General features: G+C 38.8%; 1 protein-coding gene across 1 annotated transcript; it reads left to right on the top strand.

Moving 5' to 3' along the window:
- Positions 1–402: 402 nt before the first annotated feature.
- Positions 403–16078, top strand: tmem161b (transmembrane protein 161B). The gene is made up of 12 exons (XM_087794660.1): positions 403–589; positions 5440–5543; positions 7042–7122; positions 8726–8823; positions 8905–9061; positions 10196–10347; positions 10423–10483; positions 10561–10701; positions 11831–11944; positions 12722–12896; positions 14058–14154; positions 14216–16078. Exons 1-12 carry the CDS (start codon positions 587–589, stop codon positions 14497–14499), a joined length of 1467 nt encoding a protein of 488 aa, XP_087650786.1. The 5' UTR covers positions 403–586; the 3' UTR covers positions 14500–16078.
- The last annotated feature ends 1785 nt before the right edge of the window (positions 16079–17863 follow it).

The raw sequence follows: 17863 nt of genomic DNA, 5'->3' as shown, positions 1-17863 counted from the left end.
GTAATATAAAATAATAGACGCGACATTGTTAGTTAGTATGACTCCTAGATATCAACGTTTAAAAACTTATCAAAACGGCTCTGGCTCTGTTTATATGTTTGTTATCGCTCAGCCTTCGATCGTCCTGGAGGCTGAATCTGCTTCCGCTCACTGGTCCTAGAGCTCAATTTTGGCGCTTTGAAATAGCCTGAGCGAAATTTTGAAACATATGTCAAAAATCTCGGTTTAAATTTTAACGTTATGCTTAATAAATTGTACGTTTATTATGTTTCAAGTAAAAAAATGATACAATCATTTAAATTGGGGTTATGTTTGTTAATTTACATCGGGATTCTAAGCAGGCACCTTACCAGGCAGCTACTTGAACAGGGTTCTGGCATGACCTCTACTGCTAGTGAAAACACTCACAGCGACGATGATGTGACCCATCTCTGAGAGAAGATGGCAACAGTTTGAATGAGAACACTCGTTATTTTGTGTTTTAACCATTAACCAGAAGGGCTTATGTTCTCCTCGTCGCGGGCTTTCGGACTCGGGGAGCTCAGTGTCGTCGGCGTTGAGTGTGTTCTAGCTGCACTGCATCAACATGGTGAGTGAGACGGTTCTCTCATCATTCTCTTGTATTCTATAATAATAATATGACTCGGTAAATCACAATGGTGTTGTTTTCATCTTCATGACATTGTAATCGTTGTGTTCCATACTTTAAAAGTGTCTTATTTCTGACACGGGTGTCTGTTAGCTTCTTCCACTGCAGGTGCTTAGCTAGCCGGTGGTCCTAGCAAACCTCGCTCATCACACGCAAAGTGACGTTTTTTTGCGATTTATTTCATTTATATATTCACTATAATGTATATAAACAGTTGCTTCTTACGACACCATCACACATCATTTAATTTTCAATAAAAGTAAGGTGCAAAAGGCTGTCATCCACCTGACAGCTCAGTGAGGCCAAGGATGCTCCCAAACTTGCACATGTTTGACCTCAGACCCATCTGAACCCCACTATAACATTCTTATACTTATAAATGTATATAACTAACACAAGCTTTAGATGGAGGAAAATAAATAAACAACAATATTTTTAGAGAGAAATGGACAAGATGTTCTCTTATGGGTTGCTTGGCTTTAAGGTATAATGCACTTCTTATTTCTAGATCTTTCTTAAATAAGTCTGATTTATATACAAGATATAACCTTTATTTTTATATTCACTTTAATCTTTTTGAGGAGCAATACGTACTCAGAAAAAACGTCAAAAGCAAAAGGACAAAAGACCTAAAACAAAAGTCACATTTAGTGTCTAATATTGAATAATACGAATAAATACAAAATGCATTTTAAGTTTCTACATGATCACATGAAACCAGTGAATTGGCTGCACTTCGCCCAGTTCTGTATTGAACTTTTGCATGATTTTGTCCAACAGGAAGTTGATTTTTCCTCATGGGTGTCTGGGCTTTAAATTAATAGTCTTTATATTTGTAACATACAAACTATATTTTTGTTTGTCTTCATATCATTTAATATCACTGTTTTGTTTGGAAAAGGGGCCTTATTTGTTATGCGTTGGGTTCTTATCTCACTGGTGAATAGCATTGTTGACTACACACACTGGAACAGTGCAGGACTTAAATGTCATTTGAGACCATGTCTAGTCTATGGCAGAGTTTTGAACCAGGGAAGACATGATTGAATTCTTACAGAGATGATTTATAGAAAGATTTATGCCCAACTGCCCCACTAAAATATTGAAGTTTCAATTTTGGGTGAACTATTACTTGAATTTTGCCACTTCTTATTAAAACCACAGCCAATTGTTTTGTGCAAGTGCCATAAGACCAAATAAAATGTTACCTTTAACCTTTTTAAAACTCTGTTTTCTGAGTCAACTATTCAAACTTCAGAACATGCCAACATTGAACACAGAAATATGGTAAAAACACAGTTTGTGGTCGACGGCTTCTGTAGTAAAGTTACTGATGATAGAGTAAACGTACATGAGGCTCTACATTTTTTATCTTTATTTGAAAGCAAATGACTCAGTACTGATCTGAAGCATTGTCTGGCAGAAGTTGAAGGACTTCGGACCTATGACAGAAAGTAGATACAGCTTCTCAGCCTTTCTATGGGATAAATTACTATCCATGGTAGATGATTTCTCGCACATTCACTGATGGTTTTGGACCAAGTTCTTGAAGTTTCTAATCTAAATTTCCTTTGTGATTATCCAGGCTAGCTTAAACGGCTAGCGTACTGCTTTTTTCCTCTTTAGAATAGATAAACAAGTTAAAGTTTGTGTCGTGTATGGTACATTTAAGCCAACTGTTAGTCTAGTGTAGCTGTGATGCAAACAAAGAAATCCCATTTTCATTTCAATAATAATTATAGAGCCAACAATGCTTTTAGTGATTGATTTATCTGTATTTATCTTATTTATTGATCAGTAGATCGTATAGTGTAAAGTTATAATTCCAATTTACATTTTTATTATAATCATAATACAGATTTTAAATGATAATAATAAATGAGTTGTCATACCGAAGGCTTTTCAATCATCACCTCTTATGGACCCCCACGTACTATCGAAGTAAAATATGAGTTCATTACACTCAACTTTTCCATAATTACCAGAGTCTTCGTCCGTGTAGTTGCGTTGAGCATTAGCATTGTCCTGCAATTTCTTTAAATGTCAGCAAATGCTTTTATCCAAACAATAAGTGCATTAAATGATTCTGGAGCATCAAACTCGGGACAACAAGAACCAAACTAAGCTCTTAACCTCTGGAGAGCCAAACAATAGAGTGCTCCAAGTAACTGCAGTATTTACCTGAAGCCCCCCCGAGTAAAAACCGTTGTTACCAGAACCACTCCACCTGCAACTCCTAATTGTAAAGTCCAAGTGATGTCTGGAAAGCAGTGTTTGTAGTTTTCGGCGAAAAGATGTGAAGACTGTTGTTGGCAACAGCCGTGATTGAGATGATTCAGAGTGGAAAGTTTAGTTGGTGCGAGACGTGGGTATGAGGTTCAACTAATCTAAGTCCTGGATGTACCGTGGTCCTGAGCAGTGAACAAAGCATAAGCAAGTTGAAAACCTCACAGTACAATAATGTACAGTACATAGTAAGGGTGTGTATTGGCAATAATCTGTAGATACTTTATTCATCACGATACAGGGGTAAAGATACCGAAAATGGCGATACTGTAGGAACACCTGTATATTTGTAGTATTGCTTGGGTACTGGACTCTGCTATGCCACAGACCTGTTGATGAGATTTCAACTGCGTTCATTTGTTTTGAAACAAAACTATGGCCGAACATCAAACGGAGCTACTGGAGCCGACTGTATCCTCCCGTCCTCAGTCATCGCCGGGATCTAGCAGGATTTAAATGTTCCTTTAGGGAAGGACATAATGACTGCTGCCATCTACAGAAAGAAGTTTAAATGCAATGGAAAAATGAACAAACGCTGTAAATATTTGCATGTTATTTGCAAATAAATAATAAAACAAACTCTAATTATTTAATTTTAAAGACCCTTATTTAAATAAAAACCATGAAGGAACAAAATGTGATTTGAAGGCCTAACAAAGATGTTTATAGCGGTGTTAATATTGAAACTGTATTGTGAAAATAAACATCACGATATATCGGTTAATCAGTATTTTCTCTCACCCCTTGTACACATTAGGAAACAATGGCTGGTATAATCTGTAAATTATTTCTTTTTAAATAATTGTTGAAATATCATATTAAACCTTTAAATCATATCTTAGTACAAAGTTAACAAACGTATTGTTAATCAGTTTACCTTATAGACTTATTTGAAATCAGTGGACTGCAGCTGTAGTAAGAACAAGACGGTTATCATTGACTTACTTTCCCGGATCATACAAATTACATTTAGTCATTAGGGTGACAGGGGGTCAAGCAGAACGGGTGAGATAGTGGGAGTTCATGCTGGTTCAATTTCCCTTGTCCAGGGTCTCCCACAGTGAAACTGGTCAAAACGCCGAAGCAAGCAAATATACCTTTTTGACCTATATAGCTCAAGCCCAACACAGGTTTTCTAAACGTCTGGAGTCTCAAGAGGGGAGTGTGGTGTCATGTCTGAGCAAGGATAACTCCTAAATTAATAGAACCCTCCCTCCCCACTGCGACTGGAGAAGAGATATTGATTTTAGATTCAGGAGCTGGCGACACGCTGGGCCACCAAGGATTCACACATGAGATTCGTCTTCCGTGTCTAATGTACAGTTTGGATCAATCAAGACATAAACGACATCATCCTCTTATAGATCTCCTGGTTTATTTTGTGCTTTCTGCATTAATGTTGACATAATTTTATAATTAAAATCAGGTTGTAGTGACGCAAATGCATGCAGAAAAATTCTGTCTTTTCAAAGGAAAAAAAAAGGCCAAAGTAGAGCATGATGGAATTGATTTTAAGGTCTTAAGTCGAAGTGAATATTGATCTGGGTTTAAATTGAGCCCCTTCTGGTGTTAAACCTTTTGGTATCTTCACAGGCAGCAATGAAAACTGTTTAAAAAGAAATTGTTGCAGATCTTGCAAACACAATTTGAATAACAACCAGGGGGTATTTGCTGGTTTTACAGCTTTTTTGAGTTGAGAAGCACTAATATAAAGAATCAAAGGAATGAATCGCTAGACTATATATTTAGTTTTAATCCATCTTAAGTTGTGTGTCCACATACAGAGTAAAAACCTTGTCATTATCAACTCTCAAACAGCTTATTTTATGTCACCAACCAACAAGAAGAGGTCATTCTGTTCTTGCACTTTGAGATTTGAAACATTCCAAATGTCTTGACGTTCACAATATTATTACAAAAAGTGCACAAGAGATCCAAGTAGAGTTCAGTACAGAGAGAGAGCAGGTGCAACATTGAAGAAACCTGGATGTTTTAAACATAATGCTGGATAAAATATAGTGAATTAAGGGAAGATAAATTTGAGATTAACAAGAATTCCTGTAGGCCTGTATTTTCTACTTTCCATTGACGACTTTGTCAGTATCGGACTATTAGTAGCAGAAAAACCGAGTATCAAAAAAACATCTTAAAAGTTATTTTCTCATCAGGCGTTTTATTTTCATAGCTTAGTCCAGTAGAGGTTTTTTACTAAAACATGGTTAAGGTTAATGAACAAAATGATATCAACTATGGGTTACAATTGATGGTTCGTGCAAATTGAAGCACTAAATTGTGATTATGATTAGATGTTTTTGAATGTAATTCAAGTCACGTTTTCATTCTTTATATGGTGCTGTTGTTATTAAAGGTGGAATTGTTCACCTTCTTTTATTTTAACTGTACATTTAAAGGAAATGAATGATGAATAAAGGCTATGTATATTTCTACTTATGACCTTGTTTACCGCTTAAATTTGATTTTTAAATGTCCTTTCTTCTTCACAGGGTGTGATTGGCGTGCAGCTGGTGGTTACCATGGTAATGGCCAGTGTAATTCAAAAAATCATACCTCATTATTCGTTTGCAAGATGGCTACTCTGCAGTGGCAGGTAATTTGGACTTCTGAACAAGCTCTTTCATACACATTTCCTTTTTCAAAGTGTGATGCTTTTAATCCATCAGTTTATTTTCCCTTTTTATATTTTCTTTCAAAGGGATGGGGGGGGGGGAGAAAAAACAATGCAGATCAAAATGTTTGCTCGTATGTTCAAAGTGCTCGGGAAAGGATACGAAACAGAATCCCTAAACCGTACGGCGCATTCAAAAAGGACATCAAAATACTTGGTTGACCTCAGAGAGCGCAGGATGGAAATAAAGTGCCCGCCTCATTCCCTCTAATTACCGACACGTATGGTGTGTTGGTAAACAGCTTCTCGGAACACGTTCAATAATTCATTCTTGTTTTCAAGGCATCGTTGAACTACTTCTTGAGAACTTTTGCCCAAAACTCTAAGGCCTGGCGTGTATTTTGTGTTAAGCTCCATAATTAAATATTATAACACAAGAGCAGACACAAGCTGATCCTTTTCACTTTGCAGATCTGTGTTATATTCAAGGCAATTTCAATGACACACAGGGAAACATCTATGTATATACGCGTATATGCATCTTGCTTTAAACTATTTCCCTAAGTACAGTTTTAAACCCCATTTTAACAGCCCTCGTAATTGGTTTCATAGCCGCTTCCATACCCATCAAATTGTTTTTATACCATCATTTCTAGATATAAAGCACACCAAAGAAATGTAAGAAATATATTAGCTGCACATGTCTAAGCCGCTAGTGTCAATATATACCGACACAGAGTACACAGAAAGATTATCTTAATGTTTCTATCATATAAATTCAGTAATTAAGTAATTTTTATTTATATAGTGCTTTTCCAGACCAGGGTCACAAAGCGCTTAAACAATCAAAACAATATTCAATAAAGTATATACTTTAAAGGTCAAGATAAAACCGATAACACAACAGGAGTTCCAGAAAATCAAGGAAAAGCCTGAACAAATAAAAACGTCTTAAGATGTTTCTTGAAGGAGTCAGTAGACTCCATCAAGCGCAAAGAGAGAGTAAGTAAATTAATCTTCAAAGGCCAGATCCATATTGCAAATGATTAGTTTAAAAATCTAAATATGGTCTTCCTAGACCCATCTTTATCACCTGCTTCCTCCTAGAGCGCCTCCTGGAGGCCGTTAACCCGTAAAGATCTGTAGATAAGCCCAACCTTGTATAAGCCGCAGGGTTCGTAGCAAGTGAAGAAAGTACAGGCTCATAGTGCGGAATTTACGGTACTTGGAGGAAAAGCAAACAAACAAAAAGGACTGCAGCAAATACTTATTCAAAGGGCAGAGTGGTCGTTGACTCCGCTGAGAATTTTCATTGTGTAAAAATCAATGATTTTCTCAAGAGAGTCCCTCGGATCAGAGCAGAAACAACCTGTTGAAATGTTTCTGCTTCTGCTGTGTATGACATTTTATTTTTGTTATATCCAACTTTTTGTTCACTGAGGTAAAATAAGTTTCTTGAATCTGTTTCTACTGTGTCCAGTCTTCGCTGGTATCAGCACCCAACGGAAGATGAGTTGAGGACTTTAGTTGGAAGACAAAAAGGGCCGAAGAAGAAAGACAGGTATGTATGTTTTGTTAGTTTATTAAAATTGTTCACAGATAAAAAAGAAAATATTAACTTTCCTTAAATTCGGCAGTGAACATATGGTGTTCTTTTCATCCTGCACCAGCGGTGTGATCAAAGTGTAACGCTTTCAATTTGTGTCAAGCTTTGACGAAGGTGGATTATTTGGACCTTGTTGAAAACCATATGCCAAACACATGAATATAGTGTTTTCTTTGTGCTCTTTTTAAATTGATGTCACTGCTGAGTGTTAATCCTCACCGTCCCACACCGTGTCCAGGTCCCAACTGGTCTACAGTGCCATAGAATGGTCCTTTTCTTCGACCCGGTGTGAGGCTGTTCGGTGTTCTCAAACACCACATGTTCAGTAATCCGTCAAAGAAAAAGATGGGTTACTGTCCTTTTGCCAGCTCGTGCCATGTGGCTCCCATCTTTTTGTCATTGCTTTGGCTCCCCCAGTCAGGGGTGAAGCTGAGACCCCTTTTTTTGTCAGGTGCCTCAGAGATAAAATCTGCACAGGGCATGTTTAGTCCAACATTCTTTCAGGGGTATTGTCCTCTGTACCCAGACGACACACAGGGCTGAACAAACAAATCCCACAACGGAGGAGGCCAAGCCGACAGTTCTTCAAGGCTTAAGAATAGCTCTCAATTCACCTGCTGTTAGCGACTTAAAACGGACCCAAACCGCAGGCGTTTTTGACCAATTTATCCCTAATTCACCCCCTGAAAGTCAGGGTCAATAAGTACAGTTGCACTGCAGGTGGTTTAGAACATTAAAAGTGGAGCCACAGAAACAGAAAGCTGCACTTATTTCTCAACACCAGCCCATTTTTAGCAATAATTGGATACTTTAGCATCATTTGTACAAAAATTACCAGTCATAAATCAAAATGTCATAGTAAAGTATAGAGTATTGGAGTCAAAATAATCATACAACATAGTATATTTACAAATAGGTGTGCTAGTAAACGTACATTTTTTTTGGCTGGCAAATCATATTTTGTGTTACTATAGAGCTAGCTCTAGATGGCGACAACCTTTAAGTCCTCTTCAGCTAAAGTAACATTGAAATCCACCGATATCCAGGCGAAAACTGAGAACGAGAGGATACTGTCCACTCCAGCAGCTTTTGAAGCTGGTTTTTGGACATATTTTGATTTCACAACAAATGAAAGCAGTTATGACTTTGTCAAGATTCATGTGTTTGTAAATTCTAAAACATCAGAGGAAACTACTCAATTCTAAATTCTAAAATATATGCTTGTTACTACAGTATTACAGTATATCATACCATTTTCTCTGTATAGTGGTACATATCATATCGCCAGATTCTTGCCAGTACACACCCTCTATTTACAATATATCATTATTTGTTGGTATTTATATAAATAGAGCAATGTGAGGAAAAGCATCATGGGAGTTCACAAGTAATGTGGGTGCAGTAATTGGTGCGCCCTACTAAATGTGATTGTATTTAAGTTTACCTGCTGTTCAAATAAATTGCCGTTTGTAAAAGTGTGAACAATGACAAAGAGCTTTGGTGTTCCTGACTTAAGTGAGGAAACACTTAATATAAAACGTCACTTTTTTCACCGCAGGAAGTACAACGGTCACATTGAAAACAAGCCGCTCACGGTTCCTAAGGACATCGACCTGCAGCTGGAGACCAAATGCATCACAGAAGTAGACACTTTAGGTATCACTGCAAAAACAATGTGAAAAATCAATGACAGATTTGTTTTAAAATTGTGTCTTTTTTTTTTTTTTTTACCCCCAGCATTGCATTATTTCCCAGAGTTCCAGTGGCTCGTTGATTTCACATTAGCAGCAACTGTGGTCTATCTGATGACCGAGCTCTACTACTGCGTGGCTCAGCCCTCGGGAGAGATGAACATCAGCGTGGTCTGGTGCTTGCTGGTGCTCGCCTTTGTTATGTATCCTTTCATACCGCTTCCTGAATTTTGCCCCCTTTAATTTGACTTCTTCAATGTGGTTTGTTCTTAAATTTGTCTTGAACTGCATCAGCGCTTCTATTATTTCCCGGCCGGCAGAGGTTATAGGTGTACATTAATGTGTCTATAAGGGGACGACATCATTTCATCTGGATTGCGGTGGATGCAGGAGCCTTTAAAATGACTCCTCGAAGCCGCCGGTGCCTTCGGCGCCGCCGCCACCTCCACGTCCACCCGCTATTCCGCTATGCTGAATGATGGTTAAATAATATGCATTATCCTCGGCACCGAGCGCCGGAATCAATCTTTCCAGAGCTCTTGGTCAACCCAAGCCTACTGTGGTCGGATGATGTGTCATTTCCTACCTACGTCCAAGATTAGAAGCCCAATTTTCACCGCCCAACCAAGTGATGGGCTACAGGGAAAGGGGACAGAGTGGCGGGCGTGTGAAATAGGACCACGAAGCAGAGGGAATATGTTGGTTCCATATATGTGTTAATGGGGCACTTGATTTCACTTTTCCTATTTCGCCTTTGATGACATGTGAAAGGGCTGCCCTGGAGCTCAGCGTTATGGCTCTGTTAACCTTCCCCTGTTAAAGCCCGAGCAGAATACCCTTCGCCTTCCATACCGTTTATAGAAACCTGTAAAATAATAGTTTGGAGTGTAAATAATAATTTAAAAAGCTGTAAAATTGAAGACTTTGTTTACAAGTCTTCCTGCTCCTCCTGACGCACAGATGTGATTTCCTGTCAAGAGGCTCTGAGGGATGTTTACACTTAAGCGTGTGCGATTCAAATACCTCTCAACACCAGTATACAAAAAACAGATTTCCTTTTTTTTTTAAGGCATTTTGTGAGCTGTTCTCAGGGACTTTCAGTCGCTCATGAGGCATCTGATTGTAATTTGATGGTGGAAATTGCACTGACCGGGTGTAAGCGAGGGTCAGTGGGTTATCATTACGTCCAACCATTTTGTTTGTGTGATGTAGACCGTATGAAGTAACCCCTGTGACAAGTAGTTATTCTACGAACGACTTGCACTGTCTTCCTTTAGCAATTGTGTCGCTGGAGATTTGGTGGGACAGATTCTTTTCCTTGACTCCCGTCTCTTCAGTAAAACCCTTTTCTCTCTAACGTACCACTACTTCAAGCTGGAAGAGGGAGGCGAGCGCTCTCTCTGTATTACCTTTGGTTTCTTCTTCTTCGTCAAAGCCATGGCCATTCTCATCGTCACGGAGAACTACCTTGAGTTTGGTCTTGAGAGCGGTGAGTGTCGTGGTCGTTAAAATCTACAACCCGATTTTTTTTTTTAATACTTGTTAAACTCTTCTTCATTCGTAGGCTTTGCTAACTTTTCTGACAGTGCTCTTCAGTTTCTGGAGCATCAGGGTTTGGAGTCACAGTAAGTACATTGTTGTTTGCAACAGCCAGTGTTTGGATCAAATGCGTTTATTTAATAAACTGTTTTCTCTCTGATAGGGGTCCCATATCTAAACTTACTTTCAAGTTCATTCTTGCTCTTCTTTGTTCCCTCATCGGGGCATTTTTAACCTTCCCTGGTCTGCGTCTGGCCCAGATGCATTTGGATGCTCTCAATCTGACGACGGGCAAATTTACACAGTGAGTCGTGTTTGAGTCTTCTACTCTTTTGTCTTGTTGTTTGCTACGAAAAGTCATCCACACAGACCTAAACCCAACTCTTCATCGTAGTCACACCGATACTTGTCACTTTTTTCTTTACCCTTTTCATGAACCTACGCAGTTTTTTCATTTCTAACAACCTTCATAACTTTCTACCTTGAGTCGCCTCTGCTAGTTCCACCTCGCCTGCACTCTATTCTTTACCTCTTTAGTATTTTAGACTGCTGTCAAAATACCAAACTCATCTGTTTTCACCACTTCATCTCCTTCTTTACTGTTTCACCTCTTCTCTCTCTGTTACTCATGTGTTCTTTTGCTTCTGCTGACTTTTAGTCCTCTTCCCTCCAGCTTCTCCTAACTTGCCAATCACTATAACATCAACAAACATCATCATCCGTGTTTGTCAACACATAAATTAAATGTTGATAAATATTTAAAAGGTATTCTTAATTTTGCCATTATACGGTATGTGTAACTGTTTTAACCAAAAAAAAACAATTTTGCTCGTGATATTTATTCATCTTTAGACTACTACTACTACTTCTATGAGATCAGTTGGTGTAAAAAAATTTTTTAAAAATGGTTGAAACGGTAATGCAAAAATTACGTTCTTTTTCTAATTAACGTTTAAAATATTAGCAGAGATGTACCTCATATTTGTAAGTTTCTGTCTTAGGAATTATTGACGCATAAGGAGGTGCTTATGTAAATGGTCTGTTTCTTTTGGATCTGATCGCTACTTTTTTCTTCTTTTTTTTTAACTATAATAGCATTTGTTCATATTTGTCATTTAAACCACAGACGTGTTTAACAAGATAAATGATAATATTACAAATATAGATACGATTTTTAAGGCGGAGGATCAGTGTTACAACTGTTGTTGGTCATGCAGTCACACCAAGGTGTTTAGATAAACATCCACAGTGTCATTTTATATAAACATAATTTACAACAATGAAAATGAATAAATGCTTTTTGGGATGTTAATAAAAACATGAAGAATAGGGCAAATGATATTGGTCTTATTGGTTCAGATTCAAATTTCTTTTTTTTTCATGGGCTGGGCTGGGTTGGTCAGTTTCTAATGAACTCCTCTTGCATTTTCCAGGACTTTACTTCATATCAACTTCCTTTCCCCGCTCATCATGCTCCTGCTGTGGGTGAAGCCCATAACCAAGGACTACTTCATGAATCCCACGCTAGGAAAAGATGGTGTGCCTTTGTAAGTACAACCTAATCAGCTTTGTTTTGTCCATTTGCGCCACAAACTCCGTCAACGACGCGGCTTCAGTTGACGTCTTCAACATAAACATCTTGGCATTAACTTACACATGCTTATCAAAATGTCTTCATCTTCAAAAGGCTTTCTTTTTCCTTCTCAAATTCCACTGACGAATCTGCTTCAGTTTGCCCCTTCATACGTCCTTCCTCGACAAAGACACTTGTCCTCTTCTTTGATATCAATCCAACCAATTAACAAGTGCAACGAGCAGATGAGACGCGGCCGCCGAGCTGTGGAAATAAATGTAATTATTGCTTCTTGCTGGAAAATGAACGTAAACAAGGCAACAGCAGTCGTGGAAATTGAATAATGGCGCTCCTTGTTAGATGACTGACTTATTCAACTGTTTTGATTTTGTTGTGACAGTGTGTAGTGTGGGCTGAAAATCCAGCTTGTAAACACATTTAGTCACACTCAAAATGAATGCCTTTTGATGACAGTGATCACATGCCTTCTTCCTTTAAACATAGCATCTGTAGAAGATGATGTCACCGACGCTATTATCGACAAACCCTATTGACACATTAACAAGCGTCCACTTTACACGTTTACGATATTAGATTCCACCCCTTCCTTTTCATCTGCACCATCACCCCGCACCGTCTTTTTCTTCTTCTTTTCCTCACAGTCTCAAATGATGAAGTAGCAAAAACTGTCATCCCATCACCCCCCCCCCCCTCGCCTCCTTACTCACCTCAAGTATTTATTAAAAATCAGAATGGCTGAGCAGACGTACGACACGTTGCGGTTGTGGACCATCATACTGATGTGTGTGCTCCGGCTCGCGATGATGAGGCATCACTTGCAAGCCTACCTCAACCTGGCCCAGAAAGGAATGGACCAGATGAAGAAGGAAGCTGGACGGATCAGTACAGTTGATCTGCAGAAAATGGTAATTAATGAGGATGAGTGTATAATCTGTATAATTGGATAGTGTGTCTTATCGACTCTCAAACCGTGTGAAGATGATCCTTTCTGACCTCTTAGTGGAGGTTTTCGGAACTCAAACAGGTCAAGGGAAAGGGGGCGCAAGTGGGTCAGAAGACCCCCCTGAATATTCAAACATGAAATGTAATTTGAATCATATGTATTGCTTAGGTACTGGAGATTTTCTAGAATGTCATCCCCCTTTGTTAATTGTAAGTAGGGGGGCAGAAGACCCCCCCTTAAATTCAAATGAGTCCAATGTCAAGTGAATTTAAATCTTATTTATTACATATTACTGCTAAATTTCAGCCTCTTTTGTTAATTTTAAGGGGCCAGTAATGGAGTAAGAAGATGAGAAAACGTCTCCAATTTCGATGAAATTTAAACCATATTTATTACATACTACTTCAGGGAGATTAACAGAATTCATCCCCTTTTTAATGTGTTATATATCATACCACGTAAGATACAAGAATTTGGGTGTTAAAATGGGCAATTAATTGAAATTGGGCGGTAAGACTCCCTTTAAACTAAAACTTGTCCAAATGAGATTTTAAATATATCTATGAATTTCATCCTATTTTGTTAATTCTAAGGGGGGACGGAGAGGCGGGAAGAAAACCCCCCTCAAAATTTAAATGGTCAAAATTAATGTCAATTAAATTGATGCCATATTTAATACATTTTTAATAAGGGTTGTTTCCATATTTTGGGCAATTTTAAGGCCTATAATCCATCTGAAACTGAACTTGGTTCTGAATCAACTAGATCTGACTGAAGTAAGTAAGTAAATAATTTTTATTTGTATAGCGCTTTTCCAGACCAGGGTCACAAAGCGCTTAAACAATCAAAACAATATTCAATAGAGTATATATTTTAAAGATCAAGATAATACTGAGAACAACACAGGAGTTCCAGAAAATCAAGGAAAAGCCTGAACAAATAGAAACGTCTTAAGATGTTTCTTAAAGGAGGCAGTAGACTCACCTTATATTACAGGGTGAAAAGAAACCTTAAAACAATATATATTATAAGTAGTTTTGTAAAGGTTTGGATTTTGAGATTTAAAAACCTCCTAAAAACAAGTCTGTTCTGAAGAGTGTTTTTCCTTATCTTCTTCCACCAGGTTGCTCGTGTCTTTTACTACTTGTGTGTCATCGCGCTGCAGTACGTGGCTCCTCTCGTGATGTTGCTACACACGACATTCTTGCTGAAAACTTTAGGTAAGTCTTTCGAGTCCTTCTCTCTGAATCCCGGGTACGACTAACCAGTCTCTCTCTCCAGGCGGACACTCCTGGGGCTTCTCTTTTGAAGAAGACCTCCCCTGCACCCACGACATAAACTCTGCGGCGGTGGACGCGCCGACGCCCGGCCATATACCAGCAGTAGAAACGGGAGCCCGGGCGTCCGTGGCCCAGCTGTCGGTGGCCCTCGGGGGCCTTCGGACTGTGTTCAGCCCGCTGCTGTTCCGCGGCCTGTTTTCGTTCTTCACGTGGTGGATCGCCGCCTGCCTCTTCTCCACCTCCCTCTTCGGCCTCTTCTACCACCAGTATCTCATGGCGGCATGATGTCATCTCGCCCGGACGTCCGACCTCCGCCACGGAGATCCGACAGAATGTTCCGCCTGACCACGTGAAGGAGCGACGCAATCTCCCGTAATCTCCTGGTTTCAGTGCTTCCTCCACAGATTAACTGTGAACTTTTGCCATAGTTTTTAATATTATTACTACCTTATTTTTTATTTTGAGAAAGCAAGATTAATAAAACTCTTGAAATAATCGTGGACTAAAAAAACTGAAGGATGTGACCTCATGAAGCCAGTTACTACTCCATCTTGATTTAATGTTGTTTTTTTATTATTCATGGCGACCCTCAAGCGGTGACAGATCTTTGCCTTCTGGTATCAGAGGGTGCTTGGGAAAATAGGTGACCTGTGCCATAAAGAGTCACATGACCCAGTTTTGTGGAGTCAAAGCCAGAAGAAGCTACATTTTTAATGTTGAATTGACTGCCGCTCGCTTCTTAGTGACTTTCTCGGCCCGAGATCAAAACACAAGTTTTAAAGGGTTCTACAATCGGGAGAAATTGACCAAATGTGTGCAATGGCAATATGATGGAGCTGAAATACAAATCGTACGTAACAATTTTGACTATATAGACTTGAGAATCTGAACCTACTGAGCCATTGCTTTGACTGAGGTTTGCTTGTTTGTCTACTTTCTGAGGGCGTCAAGATCAAGTTTGTTATAAGCTAATGCCTTTTTTTTTTTTTAATCCTCTCATTTCTCCAAACCCATTCAAAATCTTAAATTTAACCGTTTTATTTTAAATTCTAATAAATTAATTTGATTTTTTTTTTTGTGAAGTTGTGCCATAAAGTGTGTCCCACTGGCTGTAGATAAGTGAACTCCACTGCGGCAAAAGGGGCCTTAAGGTTTTCGTGAAAGAAACCCTGATTGGTGCGTAGCTGTTGAAGCACTTGGAATGTACAGGATTGTACGACACACTCGAGGTTCTTAAGCATTTCAAATCAAGCACTACACCCTGAACTGTGTCTTTCAATGTGTTTTTTTTTTTTCATTTCTCTTCAGACCACCTGAGCTGCATCATATCACATCATAGTCTTAGTTTAACGGGGAAATATGCACATGATGAATGTAACAATCCTGCCTAATGTTTTCGATTGTTTCCATTAAAAGGTTGATTTCTACAGTTGATTTAACTCCTGCACTCCCTCACTTCCGTGTACGCTACAATCTGTCTGTACTACTCTGAGGTCAAACACAAAGTAATTTTGTCCTAATGGCATTTGTTTGTTATTGATTTGTTTTCTATTTATTAAAAAGTCTTTTCAATATCTTTTTATAATACTGTCGGAGCGCACGGTGACTAAAATTGGTTTATTAAAAAATGTTTTTAATCATTTCCTATCGAGAGGGTTTGTGTGTGAGCGTAAGTGGTCAGTACAGAAGTGACTTGAGCATTCTTTTGAAAAAAAAAGCCCACCTGTCAATCATTTCAGTTTGTTACCTCTGAAAGCGTTTCTGTTGTTGAATGAATCACAAAGATTATGGAACATGACTCCTGTGTGTATTTATTTCTGCTTTTTCCACTTTTGTCTTGAATAAATTATGTTCTTTCTTTGGACCTTTTTGAAGGATGTAAAAACCACTCACTGGTGTTGGACTAATTCTTTGAAGCAATTTTAGGTTTTAAAAGGGACGGATGTTTGCAATTACTTCAAATAGAATCCCTTTTTTTTTATTTAATCTTCAAAACTGAGTCATTTTTTCTCAACAACTGGATTAAACCAAGATAAAACCCATCTTCATTGATGTTGGCCGCGACTATAAAGGTTGTGGATGTATTTCTTTCACCTCCAGACTATTCTTCTGGTCAATAATTGTAGAGTCTTCAACCAGCCTTGCCTTCTGCTCCACAATCAGAGCTCTGCTGGTGCCTCTCAACTGCCTTTGAAGACCTACAAGAGCGCTTGATTGGACCCACAGTGGTTTTAGAACCAGGTTCTGAGATGTTCCTCGAGAAGGAACCAACAAACGTGCAGCCTTAGCTCTTCACCTGGACATAAATGTGGCCCATTCCGTCTTCACAAGTCCAGTTGAAAGGGTCATTTTGATCCAACCCTTTACTCCCAGTTGAAGTGGTGATCGGTTAACTCTTTTCATCCACTAGGCCTTCTGAACCAGTCTACTCAGGCGTCCTTGGATCTGAGACCTTTTCATTTTAGACTGAGCCCAACTAAATAGAGAACTAACCTTCTTCAGGATCTGTATGAGCGTTAAACTAACCGGTGAATTCTCTCGACCCTGGCAGAGTTGTATGGCTTTTAGAAAAAAAAGACAAATCCTTTGCAACCTTATCCAACCTGAAAAAAAGGCCACGAGGAGCAGACGAACCATTGCCTCACCCCCTCCTGGATCGAATGGTTCTCATTTTATCGGAGAATGCATGCCAAGATTAGCCAGTCCTTGGTCTACAAAATGACCTACAGAGGGCATTTTGATTCAATATGTATTGTGGTTGCTGATTTTGCGCATAGGAGTTTTGTAATTGTAAGGTTAAAAAAAATCAATATTTTTGCAACGCTATTAAGAAAATTGGACTTCACCTGAAGAACCTGAACCTGTTTTTCTTTTTAAAGAAGTCAGACTGTGACAAGATATTCAGCGGTGGAGTCGACAGTTGAGGCCAAAGAGAGTTAAAAAAAAAAAAAAAAGAATCCTGTTAATTTTCATTTTATTAAAAACAGTTTTCTCCATTCATTAAAAAAAAGAGAAAAAAAAGCCGCTAGGCTATATTTCAATAAAATCCTCACAAGACTTTGAGACTTGTTAACAGTGCAACTCTTCCTACGGGACTACCATAGGTCGGCCTAATGCAGACTGTAGCCCCGCCCGTTGGAAAAATCCATTTCATAATAAATTAACCAAAAATCACCTTTTTTTTAACACAAATGACAAACGTAAATAAATTTTAAAAAAACGTATCATGCCATAGAAAATACAAGCAAAACACCTAATGTGAAGAAAGAACGACAAAATAAAGATCACTCATAAAAGACCCCCATCCAAATGGAAGGTGCCACTCACCACACCCCAAAACACCCCTATTTTAACTGTGTGGTTCAGTCCCTCTGGTTGTCTTCCCCAAACCAGGGCGTGGTGAGTACCTGTCTAATTGTTTAAAACAATACATGCACAAACAAATGGTCAAAGGAAACCAGACGACAGAAAAGCAAAAAATACTCTCCATGTGTGAGCGTTTACTCTGTGACACAGACGTATAAGATTTGTTTTCTAAATGCCAAGGATCCAACTCCACTCTACAGACTGTCATGAAGAACCGACACTTTCTTTAAGCGTGCCCTCTATATTTATCCGGTCCCTCTCAGGAGAGTCCATCTCTCACCAT

The sequence above is a fragment of the Callionymus lyra genome, chromosome 1 (assembly GCF_982586985.1).
Source record: "Callionymus lyra chromosome 1, fCalLyr1.hap1.1, whole genome shotgun sequence".
Lineage (NCBI taxonomy): Eukaryota > Metazoa > Chordata > Actinopteri > Syngnathiformes > Callionymidae > Callionymus > Callionymus lyra.
The sequence above is the reverse complement of the archived record's forward strand: the minus strand, read 5'-3'. Positions and strand labels throughout refer to the sequence as shown.

Bases quoted from the DNA above. Each gene is read 5' to 3' on its own strand.
- tmem161b (XM_087794660.1), top strand. The intron at 9,062-10,195 runs GTATCCTTTCAT...CCGTCTCTTCAG, and splicing joins CTGGTGCTCGCCTTTGTTAT to TAAAACCCTTTTCTCTCTAA. The intron at 14,155-14,215 runs GTAAGTCTTTCG...CTCTCTCTCCAG, and splicing joins ATTCTTGCTGAAAACTTTAG to GCGGACACTCCTGGGGCTTC.